The sequence below is a fragment of the Hyperolius riggenbachi genome, chromosome 3, assembly GCF_040937935.1.
Source record: "Hyperolius riggenbachi isolate aHypRig1 chromosome 3, aHypRig1.pri, whole genome shotgun sequence".
NCBI classification, from domain to species: domain Eukaryota; kingdom Metazoa; phylum Chordata; class Amphibia; order Anura; family Hyperoliidae; genus Hyperolius; species Hyperolius riggenbachi.
The window spans coordinates 143,114,349-143,141,572 of record NC_090648.1 but is presented as its reverse complement, the minus strand read 5'-3'; the positions used below and the strand labels follow the sequence as shown (position 1 = coordinate 143,141,572).

The 27,224-nt window shown below is 43.4% G+C and overlaps 1 protein-coding gene across 2 annotated transcripts; it reads left to right on the top strand.

The window, feature by feature from the left end:
- The first annotated feature begins 57 nt into the window (after positions 1-57).
- Positions 58-25,678, top strand: SNAPC5 (small nuclear RNA activating complex polypeptide 5). 2 transcript variants are annotated; one of them, XM_068275029.1, is made up of 3 exons: positions 58-124; positions 15,045-15,125; positions 24,853-25,678. In XM_068275029.1, exons 1-3 carry the CDS (start codon positions 86-88, stop codon positions 24,958-24,960), a joined length of 228 nt encoding a protein of 75 aa, XP_068131130.1. In that variant the 5' UTR covers positions 58-85; the 3' UTR covers positions 24,961-25,678. The 2 variants fall into 2 exon arrangements, with proteins under 2 accessions (XP_068131130.1, XP_068131129.1); XM_068275028.1 differs by lacking the exon at positions 58-124 and adding an exon at positions 1,558-1,766.
- Positions 25,679-27,224: the final 1,546 nt, after the last annotated feature.

The following is a 27,224-nucleotide window of genomic DNA, read 5'->3' as shown; positions in this document are numbered from 1 at the left end:
CGGAGGTCCTTCAACTTTCACGTGCTGTAGGTCCGACCCGGGAATCTTCTGCAGAGAGCTGATGCTGTCTAGATAAGAGTGATGGATGGGCTGCGTTAGGCATTCCACTGCTCCCTGTTATCAGGTAAGCTCTTCTCCTCCTCCTGACTTGCTGCCCTTTTCTGACACTTATACAGGGGACGTTGTTTCCCCTGCTTCCTATCGTTCCACTTCTTTGCTTTACTGCTTTCATCCCTGTTCACTTAAGGTGTCTACCCCTTTCTTTGCACATTTTCCTCACATTTTAATAGTGCTTGAAAGCACCTTTATTTATTTTTCTACCATTGGCTCTCACTATTTATATGCATCTATTCCTTATTGATCTTGTATTACCTTCATTAGCACTGTGCACTTTAATAGGCAGATTATTATTGTTGTTGTACTGTATTTAGAGATATTTTTCAGCATTTGAACCTTGAGCTACTACTGTACCCTTATATTATTATTGATTGGCATATTGTTATACTACAGTGGTATTGCCTGGTACTTGGTTTTTAATTGTTTTTCATCATGTGATTTGTGTTATATTGAAAATATTTGAACGTCAGGAGTGGCGTAGTTTAATATAAAGGAAAATGAACCAGGATAGAAAGAACCAGTGCAGTTAGAATTATCAAACAACATACGTTGTTTGATAATGCTTGTGCATTTACTGGTGAAAAGCGGTCTCTTATTATGTGCATTTACTGGTGAAAAGTGGTCTCTTATGTGCATGTACTGGTGAGGACAGTTAGTGACATGGCTATGTACTCTGTAATGTGCTGCAGAAGATGTCAGTGCGATATAAATACTGTAAAAAACATTTTTTAAAAAGCCCATTGCTTAGCCCCACTCTACATAAAAGTGCGCTTCTGACTCCACCCCTAACTCCACCCCCAACTCCACCCCCTGTCCGGTTTTCTCCATCAGCCGACCTGGCAACCCTACGGCCAAAGGACATGGGTAGGTCAAAACATTTGTGGGCATCGATGCTAAAATGTCCAGTTTTTAGATTTATATGATAAAGTAGTTACAATGAGTTAACATTGTTCTTCCAATCTGTAGGTCAAAATCGATTTTGTCCAATATTAAATACATGCCAGATCAGGTTGAAAACCTTATTCAATCAATTTATAAAACTGTAAAATCAGTGGTAATTCCTAGTGGTTCTGAGTCGCCATGAGCTACCTGGGTATTCTGTCTTTATGGTTGTTAAAAAAAAAAAAAAAGGTGCATGGCTACTGAAATATTACAAATCATTCATTCACTTTAGAATCAGTTTAACTGCTTCGTATTTTGTCTACCCTACACCTGTGAGATTAAAACTAGAATGTAAAGAAAACGTATCGCGTGACCTCACACACTCCTGTACCGTGGCTGCATGTCTAGCGGCCAGTCAGCTGTCACTTTATGATTTTATGTCTGCCGGCAGCAGATGGCGCTGTTGTCTGGTAAATAATGGGTAACCTCGCATGACACGGAAAAGTCCATTGCCAGTAGCAGACATGGCGGCGGAATGATCAGAAGTGCTGCGTACACGTCACGGGATTCTGCGCGGGGAGATGACGTATTCAGTGATATGACAGGTAGTGATAGAGGGGCAGGTAGGATTCTCCTGTGATGAAGCGCCCGAGGCGGTGATTTGTGTAAGGAGCAGGATGTTGAGTCGTCTGCAGGAGCTGAAGAAGGAAGAAGAGACTTTGCTGAAGATCAAGGCCGCCCTACATGACCAGCTCAACAGGTTAAAGGTCAGATGGGAGCTGCTAAACTTGGTCCTGGGCTCAGGCTTACTTCTAGCCTACTATTGATGACGATAACAGAATATTAGATATTGCATTGCATATGATTCATATTTAAAATTCGTTTTTTCATGTGCAGGAACTGGAATTAGCAGAGACTGACCTGGAACTTTGCACACTAGTATTATTACACTATCTTTCAGAATCTCTGTATAAAGTTCCTGTTCAGTCGTTGATTAGGGAAATTAGAAAGCTGTTAAGTCTAATTTTCTACTTTTTGGTTTTACAGAATATCTAGTAATGATCCAGAACCACTAGGATTTTGTAAGGGACTAAAAAAAAACTAAAAGCCACACTTTAAAAACAAGGGGGAAAAAGGCTTTGTTTTAGAGGAACTGTAGTGAAAATAACATAATAGGATTACTTATTTTTTTACAATTTTCATTTATAGATTATTTAGCCTGAATGTTTGTTACTGAGGGTTCTATGCACAGAGGGAGATACTGCTTGTTTTAGTGATGGGTCGTTCGCGAACGAGCCGGCTCTTTGCTGCGAACGACAAGAGCCGGTTCTCAGTTTTAAAAGAGCCGATGCCTCAGCCTCCCCACAGAGCTCTGCTTTGCTGTGTAATAAAGGGCGCTGAGGCATGCTGGGAGATGTAGTCCTACTCTTTCAGCTTGTAGGAGTGTAGGGGCGGATGTATGGGGGGAGCAGAGCAGTAGCAGGAGGGATTGCCCCAGTCAGATAAGCAGTCATGGAGACGGGGGCAGGGCTTTTACTCCGATTCTGAGTGGTGTCTCGTGACATTTAATGAAGAGCCGATTTAGGCCCTAAGAGCCGGCTCTTTAATGGGAGCCGATTCAGAGGAGCCGATTCTCTGAGAAGAGCCGGAATTCCCATCACTAGCTTGTTTGGCATTTGGAAAAAAATGTTATGTCCCACAATGCAATGAGGTTCACAGAGACAGCAAACTGTCAGGACTATGGTCATGACATCACACTGTGGGAGGGGATTCACCACAATATCAGCCATACAGACGCCCCTGATGATTTATTTGAGAAAAGGTTAAGATCTCTCATCGGGAAGGGGATATCTGCTACTGACTGGGATAACGTTCAGTCCTTTGTTAAAGTTCCCCTTTAATTTATGCATTGTTTTTTTTATTTTATTTTTAACAATTGAAATCATTTGCAATTGCTCAGCTTTATAGTAGCACAAAGGACTTTCCATGACACATCACTTTTTTTTCTCAGTAAGTGAATATGTAAATCATTCCTTTATGTCCCTGATAAGTCAAGCACAAATGCAGAATTACTAGTGTGCCTATAGCTTATTCATTTTACAGAACTATACTAATCTAACTTGCAGAGTTAAGTTTATGGAACTCTTAGCAGTGAAAAAATAATTAAGATTAGAATGTGTTCTTGATCATAAACAGTGAATCATAGTACATATTAGAGCATGTTAGAGCTGTTTCCATCCGAAAATCAAGGTGCTGAGATGCCATCGTGATTTTCTTCATTCTAAAAGTGCGTTTTTTTCCCTGCGATTTACTAGGAGCAATGTAAAATGCAACCCCTATAACTATTTTTTTCACTTAACACATGGAATATTTGACACTTGGAATTTAATTATTTTTTTTGCGTTATTAAAGTGGGGATTTCATGTCTGAAGTTTTCATCATGGATTAGAACCCTTTGCCTTCAGCCAAAGGCATTTGTTCAATTTAATGGCTGCTAATCTAAAAATGATGGCAGTTGTGAAGAGGGTGCGGCAGTGATGTCCATTTTCACTATTGCCAGCAGTTATTACCATGGAAAAGTTTGCATGAGATAATAATATTAATTGTTAGGCACGCAACATAAATTGTGTCTGTTTGCAAATCATGTGTTCCTGACACTCTAAATCCCAATGTATCCCTGCTGAATCTTCTTGCGGCACTGGAAACATTTTAAAACCAAACTTCCCCTGTTCTTCATATAGGTAAGTTGTTATGGCGGAATCTGCCACATGACACTAACAAATTCCATAACAAACCACTGATTGGCCATGCGTGATGATGTAAAATATTCATGGTGATTGATTTGCCTGCCCAAGCCATCATTCTCAGGTGACGTAGACTTTACACCAGATATGGAGAACCAGACAGGCCTTAGATGACGATGAAGTGAGTTTGGACAACATATGTGAATTTGTTTATAGACTATGTCCACATTCACAGTGGCCTTGGCCTTTGCCTTCCCTGTGACAGCAGGAACGCAACGGATAGGGACAGCGGTGCAGCCCATTATGCTGGAACATACAATCAATGAAAATTATGCTTCACTTTTAAGGCTCATACACACATCAGACTATAGTCTTTGGAAAATGAAAGATCACAGACCAATCTTACCACCCTTCATGTAGTATGAGAGCCATACTCTACACAGTCTTTTCTATGGAGCTGCAATCCACATCAGAAAAAAATCTTTGCAAGATGCTGCACACACAGATGCTGTACAGACACAAAAGATCAGTATCTGCAAAAGATCTGTTCCTGCCAAAAATCCATTCCTGCAAATTGCAATGATAGTCTATGAGATCTGCAGATCATCATACACACATGATTTAACTGACATTCATCTGCAGATCAAGCAATCATCCGCAGATCTGAAAATCCATCCTGGTGGATCTGATCTGCAGATAAATGTCTGTTAAATCATGTGTGTATGGTGATCTGCAGATCTCATAGACTATCATTGCAATTTGCCGGAACGGATCTTTGGCAGGAACAGATCTTTTGCAGATACTGATCTTTTGTGTCTGTACAGCATCTGTGTGTGCAGCATCTTGCAAAGATTTTTTTCTGATGTGGATTGCAGCTCCATAGAAAAGACTGTGTAGAGTATGGCTCTCATACTACATGAAGGGTGGTAAGATTGGTCTGTGATCTTTCATTTTCAAAAGACTATGGTCTGATGTGTGTATGGGGCCTTAACCTCTTGAGCATTACAGGCTTACACCCCCCAGTTATCAGGCTATTTTTTTTACAATTCAGCACACTGCAGCTTTAAAGGTGCCCATACACTCGTCAGATTGGCAGCAGATAGATAAAAAATGCATCTGATGATCTATCTGATGCGTTTTTAGAACATTTTTTACCAGGATAGAATTCCAATAGATTTCAGTTTGAAATCTATTGAACTTCGATCTGATGGCATTTTTTTGCCATCAGATTTCCATTAAGGCCAATGCAAACTGATAAGCAATCTCATCAGATCGACCTAAATTTTCCACCCTGCCAGTTCGATGGAAATCCATCGAAATCGATCGAAATCGGCCATCGATCGGTCGATTGGCCAACCGATTTGCAAACGATTTATCGGCCAGAAAATCGGCTGACTGTATGGGCCCCTTAGCAGTTTATAGCACGGCCATACAACTCAGCAGCCAAATGAATCTTGCCTCATTCTCTGCCCACCAACAGAGATTTCTGTTGGTGGGATCTGATTGCTGCTGCAGTTTTTGTTTTAATTTAACCACTTGCTGACCGCGCACTCATACCGCGCGTCGGCAAAGTGGCAGCTGCAGGACCAGCGACGCAGTATTGCGTCGCCAGCTGCAGGCTGATTCCTGTCAATTCACGGCGGGGGGCTCCGTGAATAGCCTGCGGGCCGCCGATCGCGGCTCGCAGGCTAAATGTAAACACAAGCGGAAATAATCCGCTTTGTTTACATTGTACGGCGCTGCTGCGCAGCAGCGCCGTAAGGCAGATCGGCGATCCCCGGCCAATCAGCGGCCGGGGATCGCCGCCATGTGACAGGCGACAGCCTGTCACTGGCTGCACAGGACGGATAGCGTCCTGTGCAGCCCCGATCACCAGGGATGAGCAGATAGGAGAGGGAGGGGGGAATTTCGCCGCGGAGGGGGGCTTTGAGGTGCCCCCCCCCGCAACATGCCAGACAGGAGGAGCGATCAGACCCCCCCTGCACATCATCCCCATAGGGGGGAAAAAAGGGGGGCGATCTGATCGCTCTGTGTGCCAGCTGATCTGTGCTGGGGGCTGCAGAGCCCACCCAGCACAGATCACAAAAAATAACGCTGGTCCTTAAAGGGGGGGTCCTCAAGTGGTTAATTTTATTTTTTTAAATAAAATGACTTTTTAAAAAAAAAATATACAGAATTATGAATACCAGAATTGGCACATTTACAACAGCAACACACTACAGTAAAAACATGGAAATTAGGGCCAGTTCACACAGGCGTTGAAAGACAGTCATGTCATTGTTTCCCATCCGTGAAAACGACGCACTCGATCCTGATATCTCGTTTTGTCATGGATGCTATACATAGTGTCCAGGATTGGCTGTGCTTTACGTTTCTGTGTCCTCCTGGGTCAGGAATCCCCAAACGGGATCAAGGGCCCGAGTCAAGGGCCCGGGGTCAATATACTTCAGACTGCTGGGGGGCTGGAACATACATAAAATGATGTTGAAAAACATTGCATTGAATCTAGGTATTGATTTCCTCCAATCAAGCCTGGAGGAGAACTCCCAGCAGCAGCCATTCAGTCATGCGGAGCCTGAAGAACGTCTTTGTGCACCAGAAGCATACCCAGGTGACAACCTGCCTTCCAATTAGACAGCAGTGTCACCTGATGTAGAATTGGATTGGAAGCCAGTGAATGACTGCTTGCTGGCTTCTACAGTATGTGGATGGGTGGGACCAGCACTGCTATTCTATATGCGGGCAGCCGATATTTAAAGGTGCAGTGGGCCACATCTATAAGTTACACATTTTGTGTTTGGGGGTCATTAAAAAAGGCTTGGGGGGGCCGCATTTGGCCAGTGGGCCTTAGTTTGAGGACCACTGTCCTGGGTGATCAAAACACAACGGAAAAATGGGAAGTGCTGCCGAAGGTTGCCATTTGACCGTGTCTAAACGAGATGTGGCCGCTGCTAGTTCAGATGCCCGTCTAAACCAGCCCTTACAAACGCTAAGCTATTAGTTAGTCAGACAAAGAATGGACTGGTCTGTTCTTTGGAAAACCAGAGCTATGCTTACAGAACACCTGCACTGTGAGGGATATGGAGGCTGCCATATTTATCATCTCTTTTTAAACAATTGCAAATTGCCTGGCTGTCCTGCTGATCCTCTACATCTTATAATTTTAGAGAAAACATTTGAGAAACTAGTGTCTATGCTTGTGGCCAGTTATTTTTCTAAAGTTTTTCCTGAACAGCTCTTTATAGTGTACAACAAGGTGATAGGTTGCAAACATTCAATATATTTTGGGGAAGTATAGAGCTCTACTCAAGTCACTGGCTCCACACCCACCATTTCCTTCCCTTTCTTTACCTTATCTTCAACTGACTTGCTCATTTCAGACCTCAAGTCCTTCTTCTTTCTCTTTGCTTTCTTCTAACTTTTCTCTTACAAAAAAACATAAGTGTTAGAAAGTTGATGTAGTAGTTACAACAGGTAAGCTATTGTAACATTACATTGGAAGTAGCAATCAATGACCCCAAAGGGGCAATGCAAACTGGAGTTATTATGCTAATGGCCTCAAGTTTGGGAATCTTATTAAAAAAAAAAAAAACTTTACCAATATGTAATCCTGGTACCATTTACAGGAATGTATGATAATCCGAAACTGTATACAACAACATAAATGTTAAAATGAAATTGGAGGAAATGGGAGGCAGTTATGCCTCTACTTGTTATTTCTTAGGTTCTAAGAAAAGTTGTATTTACATGAAGGAACAAGGTTAGGTAAAACAAAGCAACCACATATGTGAATGCGGACCTGAACTTATAACTTCATCTCTGCTCTAAAAGATAAGCAACAGCATAACAACCTGTAAAGAAAGGGGGGGGCGTGGCTTGGGCGCGGTCCAGAGCAGACGCATGGCGCTGTAGTGCAGCTCTTTTGAGGCACGCTTTGAAGTTCCCCGGGGCCTTTCCTGCACTATTTCATTAGCCTTACCTTCCTCACCTCCGGGGGAACATTCTGGTGCATGCCGGGGCGACGATCGAAGAAGGACTCGGGCAGCCAACGCTCCGTTCAAGATTACTTGCTGCGGCCTAGAGGAAAGATGGCTACCTCTCAAGATGGCGCCGGCGGGTCGAACAGAGCTCCAAAGGCGGTGAGTGATCCCAGCTTTCAGCCACCAGCCTCAGCTCAGCCCCCACTATCCAGGCGAGACCTTGAGGAGAGCTTGGATCGCATTTATAACAAGTTTGTGGGTAAGCTACAAACGGAACTCCGCCGGACGGCGGATAATCTATCTAAAGAAATTGCTGACATAGGCTCTCGTACTGATCACTTGGAGAAGAAATATGACGAACTCACTGCTGCCCATAACGCCCTTAAACAGGAGCATGAAGCCTTACAATCTACTGTTTCCTTAGTACAACTGCAATCTGAAGACCTCGACAACAGAAACAGGCGCAATAACTTGCGTATCAGAGGCCTACCTGAAACTTACACATCACTGCTGGAAGTTGTTCCCATTATGTTTCATGCTCTGCTTCCTGAAGTTCCAACTGAACAGTTTATCTTTGACCGTATACATCGAGCTCTCCGATCCATTCCTGCAGCAGGCAAACCTCCGCGTGATGTGGTCATGTGTTTCAAAGATTTTCTCCTCAAGGAACAGATTCTTTTGCATACTCGAAACCAGCCGGAGTTATCTTTTGAGGGCCATACATATAAGATATTCCCTGATATCTCTCCCCTCACACTGGACCGTAGACGGAATATGAAACCTATTACGGCCGAGATGATTAAAGCAAAAATTCGCTACAGATGGGGTTTCCCCTTTAAGCTGCTGGTTCTGCATAATGGCACTTTCTTAGTGGCTACCACTCCTGCAGAGGGCTTAAAACTCCTCGGCAAGCTGGGTTTGTCACGGAACACGGTCGGATCATCTCCAGCTCGGTCAGCTTCAACTTCTTCTCATTCTACACCTAGACCAGATGTCTCTCCAACTTGGTCGCAGCAACAATCTCCTAGATCTCCACCCCAGCATCGATCTCCTCGATCTTCATGAGGTTTATTTTACTGACATTAGCTTAATTTTTTCTTTATTTTTATTATTAGCCCTCAGCTTTTCGGAAAGTTTGGCTGCCATGTTCCTGGATTATTTTCTTTTTGCATTTGCACGGATATCGCTCAATATATGCACTATATTACTCCCATTGTTCTATTTATCATTTTTAAGATATACAGTACATGTGCCGTTCTGACCCTACCTAGTATTATGACCCCCCCCCCCTCAGCTTGGAGTATGTTTATGTGGCTACATCTTCTGATATTATTCCATGCAGAGTTTTCCTGGGCACTGCAGGGTGAGTTGGAGTTGCAGAATTTGCCCAGATGTGTTGGTAATCCCCTATGTATAACTCGCCTACATAGTATATTGTTTTTTGATGTTTATGTTGTATTGATCGTCAACTTTGCACACAAATAGGCCTAGAGGTATTGGTTAGTCAGTTGATCTTACTCCTATACTTTAGCTATAATGTCCCCTGAACTTCAGATTATTAGTCATAATGTGAAGGGTTTCAATGAACCTATTAAAAGAAGGAAGGCATTCCAGCAATATAAACGGTTGGGGGCACGCATCATTTTTTTTTACAAGAAACACATTTTAAGACAGGTAAAGCACCCCTGTACTTTGACAGATCTTTCGAACGTGCATATACTACTACCTTTGATAAGAAAGCCAGGGGAGTTGCCATACTTTTACATAATAGTCTCTCTTTTGACTTAATCTCTTCCTATGAGGATCCTGAAAGTAGGGTCCTCATATTGAAGGGTGTGTTTGAAGGAAAAGAACTGTCTCTAAAAAATTGTTATGCCCCCAACACTTCCCAATCTAGCTTCGTTCGGAGGCTTTCTCCTATCGTAGACAAATATTATTCCCCTCATATTATCCTGGCAGGTGACTTTTAATTCAGTTGCTAATCCGGCTCTAGATCGTACCACCTTATCACCATTTGCTAGATGCTTCCCTAAAAACCTCTCTTCCCTCTTGATCCGAAATCAACTAATAGACATCTGGCGGGCATGTAACATTGGATGCAAGGAATCTACCTTCTTCTCCCACCCACGTCAGTCATATGCTAGACTCGACTACATCTTTTTAACACCTGTTCTGGCTGCCAATGTTCATGCCTCCAATATTGTCAGCTGTGTATGGTCAGACCACCATATAGTATCTGTGGCATTACTTGGTATAGGGCTCCCATATAATCCTAAATTTTGGCGTCTAAATGATAGTCTGATTGCAGATCAGGTCAGTAGATTCGAGATAGCCTCCGGATTAGAGGATTATTTCCTGCTTAATGACTCACAAGATCATTCCCCTACCCTTCGTTGGGTAGCTCATAAACCTGTTATTCGGGGTCTGTTCATTAAAAAAGCTATTAACAACAAAAAACAAAAGTCAGAGCAGATTTTAAATTTGACCCGTGAGATAGATTCTCTTTATAATAAAAAGCTTCATACTCACGAGGGACTTTTGTCGCCTCAACACGCGGCGCGCGCGTGTTGCGGCGACAGGTCGCCCGTGATTATGGGCCGTTGCACGCGCGCGCACCCCGAACTGTCGCCCGTCGCTCATGTCGCCATGCGATTGAAAGTTTCAATCGCATGGCGACAGTCGCCGCCGCACCCCCGCCGCAACTGTCGCTAGTCCGCGTGAGTACGCGGACTAGCGACAGCAACCTCCATTAAAGTATATGGAGCTTCCGGCGGAGGGAGGAGGAACGTCGGCGACAGCTTCCGCCTCGCCGCTGGTCCCTCTTCCGCGTGTGTACGCGGAGGGACCTGGCGAGGAGCTGTCGCCGGCCTGTCGCCCACACGCTCACGTGTGCTGGCGACAGGCAACATTTGCAGCCCGTAAGTACGGGCCATAAGAGACATTTTCAGAACCTGGATCAGGCTACCTCTCAATTGATCTCTACTAAGCGACTGGAGCTTGACTCTCTACTTTCTCAGTCCCACCTAAAAGCAATCAAATTTTCTAAAGCTCGCTTCCTACTATATGGTAATAATCCCTCTACGCAATTTGCCAGGAAACTAACTAACTTTTATAAGCCTCCACATACCTTCAGATTGCGGAATTCCCAGGGTAAGCTGGAATGCCTTCCTTCTCAGGTTATTAAGCTATTAGAAACCTATTACACCAACCTTTTTAAATTGTCCATCTGGGGTAGATGGGGTGGCTTTGGAGGCCTGGCTTACTGGCTTAAATTTGCCATCTCTTGGCCCTGAGCAGTTGGAGGCCTTAAATGTCCCGATTTCTGAACTAGAAGTTTGTTTGGCAATAAAATCTTTGAGGCCTTCGACTGCCCCGGGTCCAAACGGATTTTCCTCTCAGTATTTTAAGAAATTTGCAGACTTTCTGGTACCCCCACTCACCTCCCTATATAACTCCATACTACAAGGGGCGGCCTTTCCACCTGAAATGTTATCTGCTAACCTTACTCTTATTCCCAAACCTGGGGCAGATCATTTTTTTCCCTGGAGGCTTCCGCCCAATCTCAGTCCTTAACAATGATGTAAAATTATTTGCTAAGATCTTGGCCTCCAGGCTATCCCACTCTTTTGGAAGCTTAGTCAAAGGCAATCAAACTGGTTTTATCCCTGGAAGACAGGGTTACGACAATGTCAGATTGGCAATTAACCTATTACAGGATGCAGAATTAAAAAAAACAGGTTTTCTGATGTTAGGCTTAGACATAAGTAAAGCCTTCGATTCTGTGAATTGGAATTATCTGTTAACTTCTATGAAGTAATTTGGTATCACAGGTGCTTTTGCTACAGCAATCGCTGCCCTATATTCTGCACCCACCACATCTATCCGCATCCCTGGAGCGGTTTCCGACCCCATTCTCTTAAAAAGTGGCACTAGGCAGGGGTGTCCTTTGTCGCCCTTGCTTTTTGCCTTAGCAATGGATCCCTTGGCGGCAGCCATACGACAGCACCCTGACATACATGGCTATGGAGATGGTCAGTATAAAATTGCGCTTTATGCGGATGATGCCTTGTTATTTCTTACTAGGCTGGTCATCACCCTACCCAATTTGTTCAGGCTGCTGTCCCAATTTGCAAGCTTTTCAGGACTTACTATTAATTCATCTAAGTCTGTTGCTATGCCTGTGAACCTGCCCCCTCATGCTATCAAGTTATTAGAGGCTAATTTTGATTTTACTTGGCAAAAGAAAAAATTTAAGTATTTGGGCATCTACTTAACTCCTTCATTCCATCACCTATCTGAGGTTAATTATCCCCCCCTATTTCAACAGATTCGAGCCATAATTAAAAGCTGAGGCCCTTTTAAAACCTCTTGGTTAGGCCGTGTCATTGCCTGTAAGATGATATTACTACCTAAATTATTATATGCCTTCCGTATGTTACCAATCTCTTTACCTAAAAGTGCTCTAGTACCTATTCAATCCCTTTTCAATAGATATATCTGGGATAATAAACCGCCACGAGTAAGGGCTATGGTCCTATATAAGCACTGTAGTCAGGGAGGTATAGGACTCCTATCTCTTTGGCACTAACACTTGGCTGCTCGCTTAGGCCACATTTTAGATTGGGGCCTTACCTCGGCCCTTCCCCCTTGGTGGGAATTTGAGCTTCAAGCAATCCAACCGTACCATCCCAAGTACCTCATTTTTAATTTTTCCCCTGATATGCTTCGAGAACTTTTCAAATTAAATAAAGTTGTTGCCCACTTACTACAATTTTGGTCAAAGGCACTCTCTAAATTTGCCTTAATAAGAACCCCTTCCCCAAAACTATCATTCCTGAGTAATACTCGGTTCAAACCGGCACTCTCTAACCCTAGTGCTTTTGCTTGGTGGGCTAACCAGGGTCTGGTTACTGCCAACAAATTTTGGCAGGGGGGCAGGTTCATATCATTCCAACAGTTTCGCTTTGGCAGAGAAGCCCCCTGGGGGGAAGCCTACCACTATCTTCAAATCCGTCATTTCTTACAGTCCCAATTTCCTAATTATGTTTTGACCGAGCCCTTAAAGAGAATCTGTATTGTTAAAATCGCTCAAAAGTAAACATACCAGTGCATTAGGGGACATCTTCTATTACCCTCTGTCACAATTTCGCCGCTCCTCGCCGCATTAAAAGTGGTTAAAAACAGTTTTAAAAAGTTTGTTTGTAAACAAACAAAATGGCCACCAAAACAGGAAGTAGGTTGATGTACAGTATGTCCACACATAGAAAATACATCCATACACAAGCAGGCTGTATACAGCATTCCTTTTGAATCTCAAGAGATCATTTGTGTGTTTCTTTCCCCCATGCACTGAAGTTTCAGGCTGCTCTTTTCTTCCTGCAAACAGCTTTGCCCTTGTTTGTAATTCCTCAGTATGTGAAAGCCCAGCCAGCTCAGAGGACGATTTATCCAGCTTGTAAAAGATAAGAGAGAAGAGAGAAGCTGCTCTAATCTAAATAATACACAGGCAGTGTGCATAGAGGGGCCAGAAAGGGTGAGTTCATAGCAGAACCACAACACTGAAGAACTTGGCAGCCTTCCAGACACAGGCCGACAAGTCTGACAGGGGAAAGATACATTGATTTATTACAGAGACTGTCATAGTAGAAAGTGCTGCAGTTAGCCAGAACACATTAGAATAGCTTTTGGAACTTGTAGGATGATAAAAAACAGGATGCAATTTTTGTTACGGAGTCTCTTTAACATTTGAAAACATGTATGATAAAGGGGTTAGACAACCAGGTACTATTTCTTTCCTTTACCAGTTGCTTCTATCTAACCTACCTACTGGTCCTATGTCTTATCAAAGAGCATGGGAGCAAGACCTGCAGACACAAATAGATACCTCCCAGTGGACTACATGCTGGACTAACATAGCCTCCGTCACAAGATCAGCCATATTGAAGGATACGGCAGTTAAACTTATGTTGAGATGGTACTATACACCTACCCGCCTTCACCGGATATACCCAGAATGTTCTCAATGTTTCAGGGGATGTAGGACATTAGGTACCCTTACACATATATTTTGGAGTTGTCCTACTGCAGTAGATTTCTAGAATGATTGGCAACAACTATTTTTTGAAGTTTCAGGGGTTCGCCCCAACCTTACGGTGACTATGTGCCCATTATATGGCCAAAACCCATGAATTCCCAAGCAATTTCTAAAACTTTACCACTATATGTTGTTGGCAGGTCATTGGTCCATTGCTCTCAAATGGAAATCTCCAGGTTTAAGCATGCAGATAGTAAATGATAGACTGGACACTATCATGTTAACAGATAGACTTTATTATATGAGCATTGAGAATTCAGACAAGTTCCATAGTATATGGGGCACCTGGATGGAATTTAGGAGGCTGCATATATCATAACCCTTCCACATTTTCCCCCCTTTCTTTTTTCAGATGGACATTTGATATCATATTATGAGTACATTTATTGATGTATACCTCTTACCTTGGGCCTATTATTACCATTCTATCCCATGTTCGATTTCTGTGACACTAGTTTGTGTTGGTTCTAGTGAAATGTTTGTTCACTGAATATTTTGTATTTGACATGATCAATAAACCCGTTGAATAATAACCTGTGAAGAAAAACATTTCTTTGTTTCAGCTGATACAAATCCTTCAATAAAGCTGCAGTGTGTCTATTTCCTGCTTTCATGGAAGCAAACATATTGTTAACATCCTGTATTTACAAATTAGCTGCTCTGTCGTGGCAGAGGAGATTCCTGAGCTGACGCCGCTGAGAGAGCAAATGACAATGGTGATAAGTCACAGATGAGGGGGAATTGGATAGGCTAAGCTCTCTAAATACATACAGGGTGCATTTCTTTATGTTTTCCTTCTGTCCTGGGCAGACGTTCAGGTCCACTTTAAACATACAAGTTGACAACAGCTGGTTGCTTATATAGTTGTTTTAAATATGCTTTGTGATGATTTATGCAGACTGTCACTTCTTATCCGTGATTGTATGCAGAGGAAAGGAATGTGCTTGTTAAACTTTCATGAAATGTTTGAAAATAATAAAGTGGTCTTCATACACTGTGTATGGACCCCCCACTCCTTTAATTGTTGCCCTCTCTGACCTTCCCACCCCCCCTATAGTATGTCTGATAGCCTTCTATTTATGCCACTAGCTCCATAGTCTACTTCTATCCACTGTAAATCCCTTAACTTACCGCCGCCCGCTATGGCTCTTTCTGGTTTACGTGGTACTGTGTCCTGCTAGCTGGCGGTGCTTGCTTGATTATAAATTGACTGTATTTATCTTGCAGGTTGAAGAACTGGCCCTTCAGTCGATGATCAGCTCTGGTGAAAGCCAGGATGTGCAGTCTCCTGCTGAGGAGCCTGAGGAGGTAAGTTACAGTTTGTACAGATGCCTTAGCTAACAGCCTCGAGGCTCACACAGTGGTTAATGGACAGCAAGTCTTTGTAAGGATGAAGTCTGGAACCCACTACAGCGGGGGGGGGGGGGGGGGGTTGAGCATTTAGGGAGCACTTTCAATCGCTAGTGAATTCCCTAAACGATCTGCCAATGTAAATGGATGGGACAGATTCCACTACAGCAATTGCGATTTAAAGGGAAGGTTCAAGCAAAATTAAAAAATGATTTTCACTTACCTGGGGCTTCTACCAGCCCCATGCAGCCATCCTGTGCCCTCGTAGTCACTCACTGCTGCTCCAGTCCCCCGCTGGCAGCTTGCCGACCTCGGAGGTCGGCGGGCCGCATTGCGTACATTTTTACGCATTCCCGCTAGTGCAGGAACATTAACACATACATTTTTACACGTTACTGGTTCAATGCGTACATTTTTACGCATTGAACCAGTAACGTGTAAAAAATGTATGTGTTAATGTTCCTGCACTAGCGGGAATGCGTAAAAATGTACGCAATGCGGCCCGCCGACCTCCGAGGTCGGCAAGCTGCCAGCGGGGGACTGGAGCAGCAGTGAGTGACTACGAGGGCACAGGATGGCTGCATGGGGCTGGTAGAAGCCCCAGGTAAGTGAAACTCATTTTTTAATTTTGCTTGGACATTCCCTTTAAGGAAATTGCAATTGCAGGACATGAAGCATTTTGGGAGCATTTCCATTCTAATGAATTGTATAGAAGCAGGGAAATCGCTCCGAAAAATCGTTTGCAAAATGCTATCACAATCACTAGCGATTGCAATAGCGCTTGCCAGTGGGTTCCAGGCCTGAGACTTTACAAGAGGTGGTAACTTGTGACTTCAGCCTATGTGGACATACATTCCAGTCTGGATTACTTTAAAAAACTGGTTGTGGCTTTATTTATTAGGGGAACTTCAGCCTAAACAAACATACTGTCATCAAGTTACATTAGTTATGTTAATTAGACTAGATAGGTAATATATACCAAACACACAATTGGAGAACCTCACTCCCAAACAGTTTTCTGCTGCTTTATAAAGCCTGCAGGCTGCTTATAAGCCAATGAGAAATGCACACATAATACACCTAGCTTGCAGTGATAATCAAGCAAAAGCTGAGCAAGTCAGCCAATTAGTAGGAGAGGGCTTCAGTTGCATATAGACAATGGCTATATGACCAGCAGGGGGCACCAGCGTGCAGGATATTCCCTCTCATCTGCCCCCCTCCTAACTAAACTGCATGGGATACTACAATAATTAAAAACAATGGTGCATGAGCCAGCCTGGGGCCCCGGGAACTCTCACTGCCCGGGGCCCCAGAACCAGCATCTAACACCATATGTGAGCGCAGCCAAGACCTTGGAGCTGCCATCTCCAAGGCCTGTCTCCTACTGCTCTAAAACTTACCAAACACACAATTGGAGATCCTCACTCCCAAACAGTTCTCTGCTGCTTTATAAAGCCTGCAGGCTGCTTATAAGCCAATGAGAAAGCTACATACACACGAGGCACGGATGTCTGCAGTTGCATGGAGACAAGCAACAGTTGAAAGTCTCCAGCAACGACAGTTGTATACAAGCAACGATTGTATACACGCGGCAACAACCTGTCTGCAACATAGCGGAAACTGTTGCTCAGCAACTTCTGTCGCAGGTTCAATGAACTGTCGGACTCACAAGAGTTGCTAGAGACTATTATTATTATTTTTTATTATTATTATTTAGTATTTATATAGCGCCGACATAGTACGCAGCGCTGTACAGTGTGTATATATATATATATATATATATATATATATATATATATATATATATATATATATATATATATATATATATATATAGATATATATATATATAGATATAGATATATATAGATATAGATATAGATATATATATATATATATAGATATATATAGATATATATATATATATAGATATATAGATCTTGTCACTAACTGTCCCTCAAAGGAGCTCACAATCTAATCCCTACCATTGCCATATGTCTATATTATGTAGTGTAAGTAATGTAGTCTAGGGCCAATTTTTAGGGGGAGCCAATTAACTTATCCGTATGTTTTTGGAATGTGGGAGGAAACCGGAGTGCCCGGAGGAAACCCACGCAGACACGGAGAGAACATACAAACTCTTTGCAGATAGTGTCCTGGCTGGGATTCGAACCAGGGACCCAGCGCTGCAAGGCGAGAGAGCTAACCACTACGCCACCGTGCTGCCCGTGCAGACTAGCATACACACGACCGCACCGACTTGAGACTAGGGACGGTTGCTGCAACAGCTGTTGCCAGGGATTGAACAAGTCAATCGCCTGGAGACAGCTCTGATTAGCAACAGTTGCTTGCGCGCGCCTCATACACATGGAGGACCTGTTGCCGCAACATGCGCGCGCCATGTGTTTCCAGCAACAGTTGTAGCCCGTGTGTATGGGCCTTTAGGGGAACTTCAGCCTAAACAAACATACTGTCATCAAGTTACATTAGTTATGTTAATTAGACTAGATAGGTAATATAATCTCTTTCCCACCCTGTTTTAAAAGAACAGGCAAATGTTTGTGATTCATGGGGTCTGCCATCTTTGTCATGGGGGCAGCCATCTTTTTGGTTGAAAGGAGGTGACAAGGAGCAGGAGACAGTTCCAACTGTCCTGTGTCCTGATAACCCCTCCCAGCTGCACACGCTGTGCTTCAAATGTCCAATTCAAAATGTAAAAAAAAAAAAAAAAAAAACCACCAAAAAAACAGCAGAACGAGAACAACAAAATCAGAAATCCCATCATGCTTTGCACAGCATCAGGGGAAAAAAGCCCGGGGCAGTTTTCTTCTGTGCAGCTAAAAATGAGGCTTGTATAAGAGAAACAAAGTTCTGATGCAATGAAACTGTTAAAGAAACACCAAGCCTTTTCAGTGCTGCTGAGTCGATTTTTAGTCCGGAGGTTCACTTTAACTTATTGGCTGTTTCACTTCCCTCCAGTTTATACAAAATCCAATTTTTTCGCAGCACCCCAGTACCAAACATCACATGTTAGATGGAACTTCAGGCTTGCAAGTTAAGGCAAACCTGAAGCAAAAAAAGTACGATATAATGAATTGTATATGTAGTATGGATAAGGAATAGAACATTAGTAGCAAAGAAAGAGTCATACTTCTATTTTTGCTCCTATAGTGTTTTTTTGTTTTTGTTTTTTTTATAACATTGTATCATTGTGTCAAAGTTGCAGTTTTAAAAGGACTGTTTTTTGAACTATAAAACAAAGCAGAAATAATGTCCCTTTAAACCTCCCTGCAGTAAAAGCTTATCTCAAGCTGTCTGTAATTGTTTCTTGGTTTAAGTGCTTCAGAAAACAGGACTGTATTGGACCCAGTGAATCAAAGAGCTCAGAGAAACTCTTTTGCATTCATAATAACTGAACATTTTTTAAACACTTTTTTTAAAATCTTCCTGTACTGGAAAACAATATGAGACTCCTATCTCTGCTACTAATGTTTTATTTCTTAGCTGTACTACACATACAATTCATTATATCATATGTTTATTTTCCCCTTCAGGTTTGCTTTTAAAAACTGCTACCTACTAACTATGGACAGGGACAAACTGAGATAAGTGTCAATAAATCCTGAACTTCACTGCTTGATATGATGCAAACATGAGGCAGTGCAGCAGAATGACCCTTCCCTTCCATAAGATCTGAGGGAGAGCACCATGGCACTCTGCTCAGCTCTATATGCCTGCAGGGCAGTCTGAGACTTGAGGCACATAACAGCTACTGAAGTAGAAGTCTTCAGACTTGTCAGCTTCAGCACTGTGCTTTTTCAGATGCAGATGAGTTTGTCTTTCTGTTCCACTTTAAAGTCACAGAAGAAATGTATCCAGGACAAGTCTATTACCTTGAATTTATAGATGTACAGTATTCTGATTCATTATGTGAGACGTGCACTCATATGGTAATGAGGCAATATGGGGAGGTGGGAAAAGACTACTTCTTAGTGATAAAAATGAGGAACTGAAATGTAATTTTCAGCTACAACGGAAAGATCCTTCTGCAATCCCTTTTTGTGTTGCAGTATGCTTATGTATGTGGATGTGCCATGATGTGATTTCTTTAAGGGCCCTTTTCCACCAGAGCGTTTGCGCTGGCTGAATCGCAAAAGCGCAAACCGCTAGCGATTTTACAATCGCTACGGTTTGCTTTTTAACATGGGAATCGCGGTAGGTCATTTCCACTACCGCGATTCGTTTTTGCGGGGAACGCGAACGCGCGGCGGAGCGATAATTGCCGCGATTTTGCTATGCAGTGCATAGCATAGCAAAATCGCGAACGTCGGGGAATCGCCGGTAATTGCGATTCAGCAATCGCTAGCGTTCAGCGTGAACGCTAGCGACTGCAGGTGGAAAAGGGCCCTAAAAGCCTGCTACAAAATTGTCTGTTTTACAGGGACAGTGCTTGGTGAAATTTGCCTTCTTAAAACAGAAGGAAATTTGCAATAATTCAGCTAAGTGAACATTTGTGGTTACCCACAATGCACCACTACTGAATATGCAAATGATATCTTTCCACCCCTGTGAACCAGACTAGCATCCAGAACCGCTGGTGTATAGCAAGTCTATAGGCTCATACACACATCAGGCTATAGTCTTTGGAAAATGAAAGATCACAGACCAATCTTACCACCCTTCATGTAGTATGAGAGCCATACCTACACAGTCTATTCTATGGAGCTGAACTCCCCATCAGAAAAAAATCTTTGCTAGATGCTGAACACAAAGATGCTTATAACGATCGGTGGGCGCAGAGAGTATCTGATTACCGGTGATCTGCAGTATCACCGGAAATACAGATATATATATACCAGATTATAAGTGATCTGCAGTCTCACCGATAATCCGATATACAAACTAACCTCTGTTCACCTGAGTAGAGTGTAGTGTTTGGTGTAACAGTATCACTTTGAGGACTAGGCCTCAGTGCAGCAAGGAGTACTACACAGATTCCTTCCGCAGACCTGAGCTCTCCAAGACGGGAGGAGTCAGACTGACAGTAGGTAGGATGTCTGAAAGTGACCTTCAGGAGAAGGGTCGCTAACAGAGCGAGGAACCGCCTCCAACGGTAAGGTCGGTTCTCGAGGTCGGACAAGCCAGGTCGTATACACACGGACAGATAAAGTACAAGATCAGGAGTCAAAAGGCGGAGTCTAGGTACAGGCAGGGTTCGGCAACGGGGTATCAGATATATCGAGGTACAGAATCAGGAGGCTGAGGCGGAGTCTAGAAACGAGCCGGAGATCGGCAACAGAGTATCAGAATTATCGAGGTACAAGATCAGAGTTCAGAAGGGTAGTCAAGGCAGGCAAAAGTCATAACAGATAATCACAATCAAACTAGTACTTTAGCTATCAACAGAATCTAGCTAAGTGTAGGATTACAGCTCCAGCTGGTCCCGGCACACTTGCGGATCTGACTACGGATCTGGGTGCTCCCACATATGTGATCGCACGCCAGACAAAGAGCAAGTGAACAACCAGCAGTATATATACCTTTCCAGGACCTCCCTAATTGCTGGTCCAATGGGAGCAGTGGAATTTGTCAGCTGACCCAGCTGGTCAGCCGACTCCCTTCTAACTGCTATTTAAACTCTGCCTCTGTGCTCGCGCGCGTGTAAGTCTGAATCTTGGTGGACTATCAGTCCCAGCCACACCAGTACTGTCTTGCAATGTATCCAGTGAACTGAGTGCGGGAGCTGCCTCCAATGCGGATTTCGCCGTTCCCAATGCGGATTCCGCCGCTCTGCCTAAGCGGCATGCGGCGTTTTTTCCGCGTTGTGACGCCATGCTGGACGCGGAAACAGCCGCCTCGCCTTGAGAGACAGCGGCTTTTCCGTGTTTCATCACAATGCTGTACACATCCAAAAGATCAGTATCTGCAAAAGATCAGTTCCTGCAAAATGCATTCATAGTCTATGAGATCTGCAGATCATCATACACACCTTGTTTAACCGACATTCATCTGCAGATCAGATCCACCAGGATGGATCTGCAGATCAGACAATCATCTGCAGATCTGAAAATCCATCCTGGTGGATCTGATCTGCAGATGAATTTCTGTTAAACAAGGTGTGTATGATGATCTGCAGATATTCTAGACTATGAATGCATTTTGCAGAAACTGATATTTTGCAGGAACAGATCTTTTGCAGATACTGATCTGTTGCATGTGTACAGCATCTTTGTGTGCAGCATCTTGCAAAGATTTCTGTCTGATGGGGAGTTCAGCTCCATAGAATAGACTGTGTAGGTATGGCTCTCATACTACATGGAAGGGGGTAAAATTGGTCTGTGATCTTTCATTTTCCAAAGACTATGGTCTGATGTGTGTATGAGCCTTATAGCTTTAAATATTACACAGCCACACCAACCCCACATGTAGACAGCCTGTTTTGGGCTTTTGGCCCTCATCAGTACATGGCAGGGATTGATATGGCTGTATGGGATAGGTGAGGGAGGGGTATGCTGGCTATATGGAATAAGGATTATAGTGTTTTTAGCGGTGCCCATCAGCCGAACACAGTGAATCCAGCGCAGGAGACTTGGGCGCACAGGGAGTAACTTCGGCGCCGTCAGAAGACGGAGCTGAAGTTGCTTATAAAACACAATAATTCAGCTTCCAGCAATTGGCCGGGACTTGTGCAGCAGCAGGATCAGCCATATACTGGCTGTATCCTGCGCCCAAGTCTCCCGCGCCGATTCCTCTCGTACGCCTATCAGCAACCTTAAAGCAGCAGTACAATCTGGCATTACATACAATTTTAATCTTGTCATCTAGCTCCTTGTTGACTATATACAGTATTTTTCGGACTTTAATACACACCTAAATTTAGAGGACAAAACCAGGGAAAAAAACATATACTAAACTTGGGGCGTCCACGGTGCAGTGGCATCTTGTGGATATTTTACCCCCAATTATGTACCCCTTGTACCTCTGTCCCCTTGTGTCCTCTGTCCCCCTCTTTCATCCTCCTGTTTCCTCTTCTGTTCCAGTCTCCTCCTCTGTCCCCCTGTGTCCTCTTTCTCTGTTCCCCTGTGTCTGCCTCCTGTATCCTCCCCTGTCCCTCTTCTGTCCCTTTGTGCCCTCCTCATGTGTCTGCCTCTGTACTTGTGTGTCCTCCACCTGTGCCCCAAAACATGGAGAGCCAGAGGATGGAGGCTTCTTACATTGCTGCTGCTGCTAAGCAGTGTTAAGTGCTAAGCAGAAGTTTAGCAGACTTAGGACAACATCGGGCAGGCTGAATTTCATTAACACCGAGAGCCAGAGCAGAGAGGCTCCTTACATGGCTGCACTCTCAGCATTAAAGGGGAACTGAAGAGTGAGGTATATGGAGGCTGTCATGTTTATTTTCTTTTAGACAATACCAGTTGCCTGGCAGCCCTGCTGATCCTCTGCCTCTAATACTATTAGCCATAGCCCCTGAACAAGCATGCAGCAGATCAGGTGTTTCAGTGGTTCAGACTTATAAGTCTGATCTGACAAGACTAGCTGCATGCTTGTTTCTGCTTTTAATCAGATACTACTGCAGAGAAATAGACCAGCAGGGCTGCCAGGCAACTGGTATTGATTAAAAGGAAATAAACATGACAGCCTCCATATACCTCTCTCTTCAGTTCCCCTTTAAGGAGATTTAGCCTGCCAGACGCCACCCTCAGTCTGCTAAGCTTAAAGAGTAATTGTCAGGCTGCAAAAGCTAATTTAAACCTCTATTCTCCTGTGTTAAACAGTTTAGAAGGAAGCCAAAAAGGCAACACTGAAGATAAAAATCTCTCTTTCATTTGATGTGTGCTTATCAGCAAAGCTGTTAGACCCAAGCTCTTAAGAAGCCGCAAGCCGCATACCATACTGCAAAGCATTCTGGGGCCCTCCCCTCGGCTGCTAATGAGAAGTTACAGGGTCAAGTTACAATAACATGTAACTCAGTCCAGCGCACAGCACTGATAAATCTCAGGGCAGAGTACACTGCAGGAGTCCGCTATTGTTCCTAGCCACATGGCTAATTAATATTCACTGCACAGTACTGTTATTCAGTAGGAGCTTTTCTGTGAGTGGAATCATCAGGAAGCAGGCAGGACATGACGACACATTTGGCTTCATAGGAGACAGACAAACATGGAACCTGCCATGAGCTGTCAGGAGCATCATTCTCTGCAAATACTATATAAAGATTCTGTGAAATCCAAACGTGGACAGTGAAATGCATATGTAATGTAAGTACAGGCAATATTTAGCTACTGATATGTGTTTATTTTCTCTGAGATCTTATACCTAACAGCTCCTCTTTAAGACACTGCCTTCTTTATGCTGCACTCAGCGCAATGCAGGTAAGGCGCACAATTTGCGATCGCTGTTTACAATGCGAGGGTGGGGGGGAACGGCCAAATTTTGTGCCCCACCCCTCGTCAAAACAGCTAGTGTGGAAGCTGCAATCTTTCATACTTTTGTAACATCTAGATCAATGCACAAGAATCACACTGCTATTTTTCTGAAATGGTTTTCATTTTTTTTATGAGTTTATGTTGCACACAGAAGCTTTCTGCTAAAAGAAAAAGAAAGTCAACCTTGTCCTTTGCAGAGTAAAAACGACAAAATCTTCGGGATTTACGGTTCCCAATGAAAGAAAACCGATTAAACCTATCAGGTGCTTTTATTTAATTAAATAAAAAGTTTGTCCTAAGAACTTAGAACAGCGTGACTAAATGGTGCAGATGGGTAATTTTGACTGTCGGTCCACTTTAAGGTACCATTCTGATCATTTCAGCCTAAACTCTTACCTGTGTAAAAGTGTCCCCGGACATCCCTGACCTACAGTGCATCAATATGTCAGGACAGATAGCTATTCACAGGCTGCTTATGTTTTTGTAGATAGTCCAGAGGAAATTCTTGCAGTGGGATGTGCCCTTACCCATAAAACAGAACAGGCTGCTCAGCCAGGATACACACACCATGTCTGTAGAACTTTTAATACCTTTACTGCCCCCAAAGGGATATCTACAGGTCTTTTGAGTCAATATGTGGTGAAATTGTGTACGTGGCTTAAGACAACTGTAACAAGAGGTATATGGAGGCTGCCATATGTATTTACTTTTAAGCAATACCAGTTGCCAAGTTATCCTGTTGATCCTCTGCCTCTAATCCTTCTAGCCACAGCCCCCCAACAAGCATATGCAAATAAACTGTTTCTGACATAGTTAGGTCTGACAAGATAAGCTGCATGCTTGTTTCTGGTGTGGTTCAGATACTACTACAGCCAAATAGATATGCAGGACTGCCAGGCAACTGGTATTGTTTAAAAGGAAATAAATATGTCAGCCTCCATATCCCTTTCAGTCCAGTTGTCCTTTAAGGGAGGAATTGCATGTTTTTGAAGAGTCCTGCTTAAAAGGAACCAGTGCAAAAATGAAATACAAAAAGTTGCTTTATTTCGCCTTCAGTAGAGATGGGCAATGAGATGCAAATAAGTTTGCCTAAAATTCAAATATCATGTAAATTGTATGCAGCTTGAACTTGGACCAATAAAAATTGGCATATAACGTACACAAAATTTAATTTTTAGACAAACTTGTTTGCATCTCATGGACTATCTCTAGCCGTCAGCAAATATGTGCAACTGACAGTCTTGTGTTTTATTCTGCAGGATTCTCAAAATGTGGACGATGAAACTGTGATCAATCGGACGGAGCTGCAGCTGGACAAACCGGACTATAATGATGAGGAGATGGAAGAGGAGGACTCTGATACCTAGGAAAGCACAAATGGGAGGGGCTGTGGCCACACCCACAAAATCTGAGAGGAATTCTCCCCTCAGGATGTGACATCCTTCCCAGCCCAGTGAGGCTTCTGACTCGTAGCATCATTCCCTGCATGCGTGACATTTGTTACACCACTCTGTCTGATGCCGCCTGGCAGTGAAAGGGTCCCCGTCTGTAGGCATTAGTACACAGCAGAGTATGTCGGATGAATTCTCTCACAAGGTCACGGTGCTGCCAGCAGGACTGATGACAGAGCTAAGTGCACTGCAAGTTCTTTGTACCTGTGAACAAAGTGAGAGGTGGCTGGTAATGGACAATGATATTGGCTGAAGCTGAGCCTAGCACCTCATGGGTTAATATTGCTGGGGTGTTTTCACTCTTGAATTGACTTTTTCTCATTTCCAGATAACCATTTTTTTTCCTGATCTTGTAGCAAAGGACCAATACATTGTGTGTGCAGTAAGAGTGGTGTCCTTGGGTTGTGCAGCCACTGCCCATGCACTATATGAGTGATTTCCTTAAACCCGGAATGACAACTAATAGAGGTGACATTTTATAACCGTTTTTAAACATGCACTCTCTGGTGATGTCATCCCTCACTTATTAGTGGATCACTGACCTAGAGCAAGACTACAGATGTACTTACCAGGTGCTGTTTCTCCATCTGTGAATCACTAAGCAATAAAGTGAGCAGAAGTGTGGTTTAAACAATGTCTGCATTTAGTCTCTTTCATGAACAGTCATGTGACCCTCTGCTTTATGATGATGGCTAGCAGTCTGGACAGGTATGGATACTTGCTGAGCAATGTCATTGGCTTTAGCAAAACTGTCACATGGGTGACAGATCCGCTAAAAGTAAACCTGCAGCAAGACTGAATAGGAAGGCTGCCATATTTGAAAATAGTATTTGCCAATCATGCATCTTTTGAGTTAGGTCTGGAACCCACTAGAAAGTGCAAATCGCTGTCGCAATCGCTAGTGATTTGTGATAGTGTTTTGGGACCGATTTCCCTGCTCCTATACAATTCATTAGAATGAAACGCTCCCAAAATGCTGCATGTTCTGAGATTTCCCTAATCACAATCGCTCTAGAGGAATCTTTCCCATCCATTTACATTGGCTAACGATTTGAAGCGATCCCTAAACGCTCTAGTGGGTTCCAGCCCTTAGGCTAGGTTCACACTACACTAATGCACAACAGCTTGCCCCGTAAGTGTCCGGCAAGATGTTAGCATTCTCCACTGTTGTGCTTTAGGTTCGCTGACCACTATCGCCACCACCATTCCAGTCAGCCACTGCTGCAGGGACAAGCTCGGTATATAGCTCAGACCACCTGCAGAAGCATAGGGCTCCCACTGGATTGCAAAAGACCAATGGGAAACCTCCCTCCTCTGGGCATGTTCACATTTCTACATTGTAAATCGACCACATTATCCAACCGCTTTTTAAGTAGTAAAGAGCACGCTACCATAGTAATCTTCATGCTATGAAGTATTGTGCATGGTATAACTCTGCCTCAGTTGCCCAGACTGAGTATGCAGACCAGGTGTTCTGAATCAAGGACTCTGATTTCACTCGCCACATGATTTTTGTGACGCCCATAAACACAATACTTTGGACTGGAAGAAGCCCCAGGTAAGTAAAAATCATCTCTCTCCACCCCTCGGGTACACTTTAAAGCTCCCCTACACAAACAGAATAAAACAAGGCAAAATGTATCATCAATCAGAATAAGTGAATATAACCTGGATAGAGAAGCAAAGTGCTCTACCTTTTTTCATGGGCAAAATATGCCTGGAATTGCAGTAGAACATACATTTTCTCTGGATTCAGCTGCTGGGTGGGTCAGTTAGGTGTGACTGTTTGACACAAAGTAGAAAGAACTGTAGACGCCGGCTACATTTCCTAGAATCTCCAGCATTACAGGTGCCTGTATGAGGAGGAGGAGTGCACAGATACTAAGCAATATTAAGATGCCATCTCACTGCAAGGAAGTAACAGGCTCTCTAGGCCTCTTAAACCTGTATGGCTAGCTCCACAGCTGCAGGCCTGCATAGCTACAAAAATTTATTTTCAATCTGAAAGATTCATTTTCAAGTCAATCATTCCAATTTACACCAATCAATTTGCTGAAAGATTTTGCGTTGTTGAATTTTGAGTTTTAGGCTTGAAACTGGACCTGAACTCTTGCACACGACCGAAGAAACACAGAGAAATGCACCCTGTATGTATTTAGAGAGTTTAGCCTGTCTAATTT

What these genes read in the sequence shown, in the direction of transcription:
- SNAPC5 (XM_068275028.1), top strand. Translation starts at nt 1,677, where the DNA reads ATGTTGAGTCGTCTGCAGGAGCTGAAGAAGGAAGAAGAGACTTTGCTG. An exon ending in ACCAGCTCAACAGGTTAAAG is followed by an intron (nt 1,767 to 15,044) that starts GTCAGATGGGAG and finishes TTTATCTTGCAG; the next exon opens with GTTGAAGAACTGGCCCTTCA. An exon ending in CTGCTGAGGAGCCTGAGGAG is followed by an intron (nt 15,126 to 24,852) that starts GTAAGTTACAGT and finishes TTTATTCTGCAG; the next exon opens with GATTCTCAAAATGTGGACGA.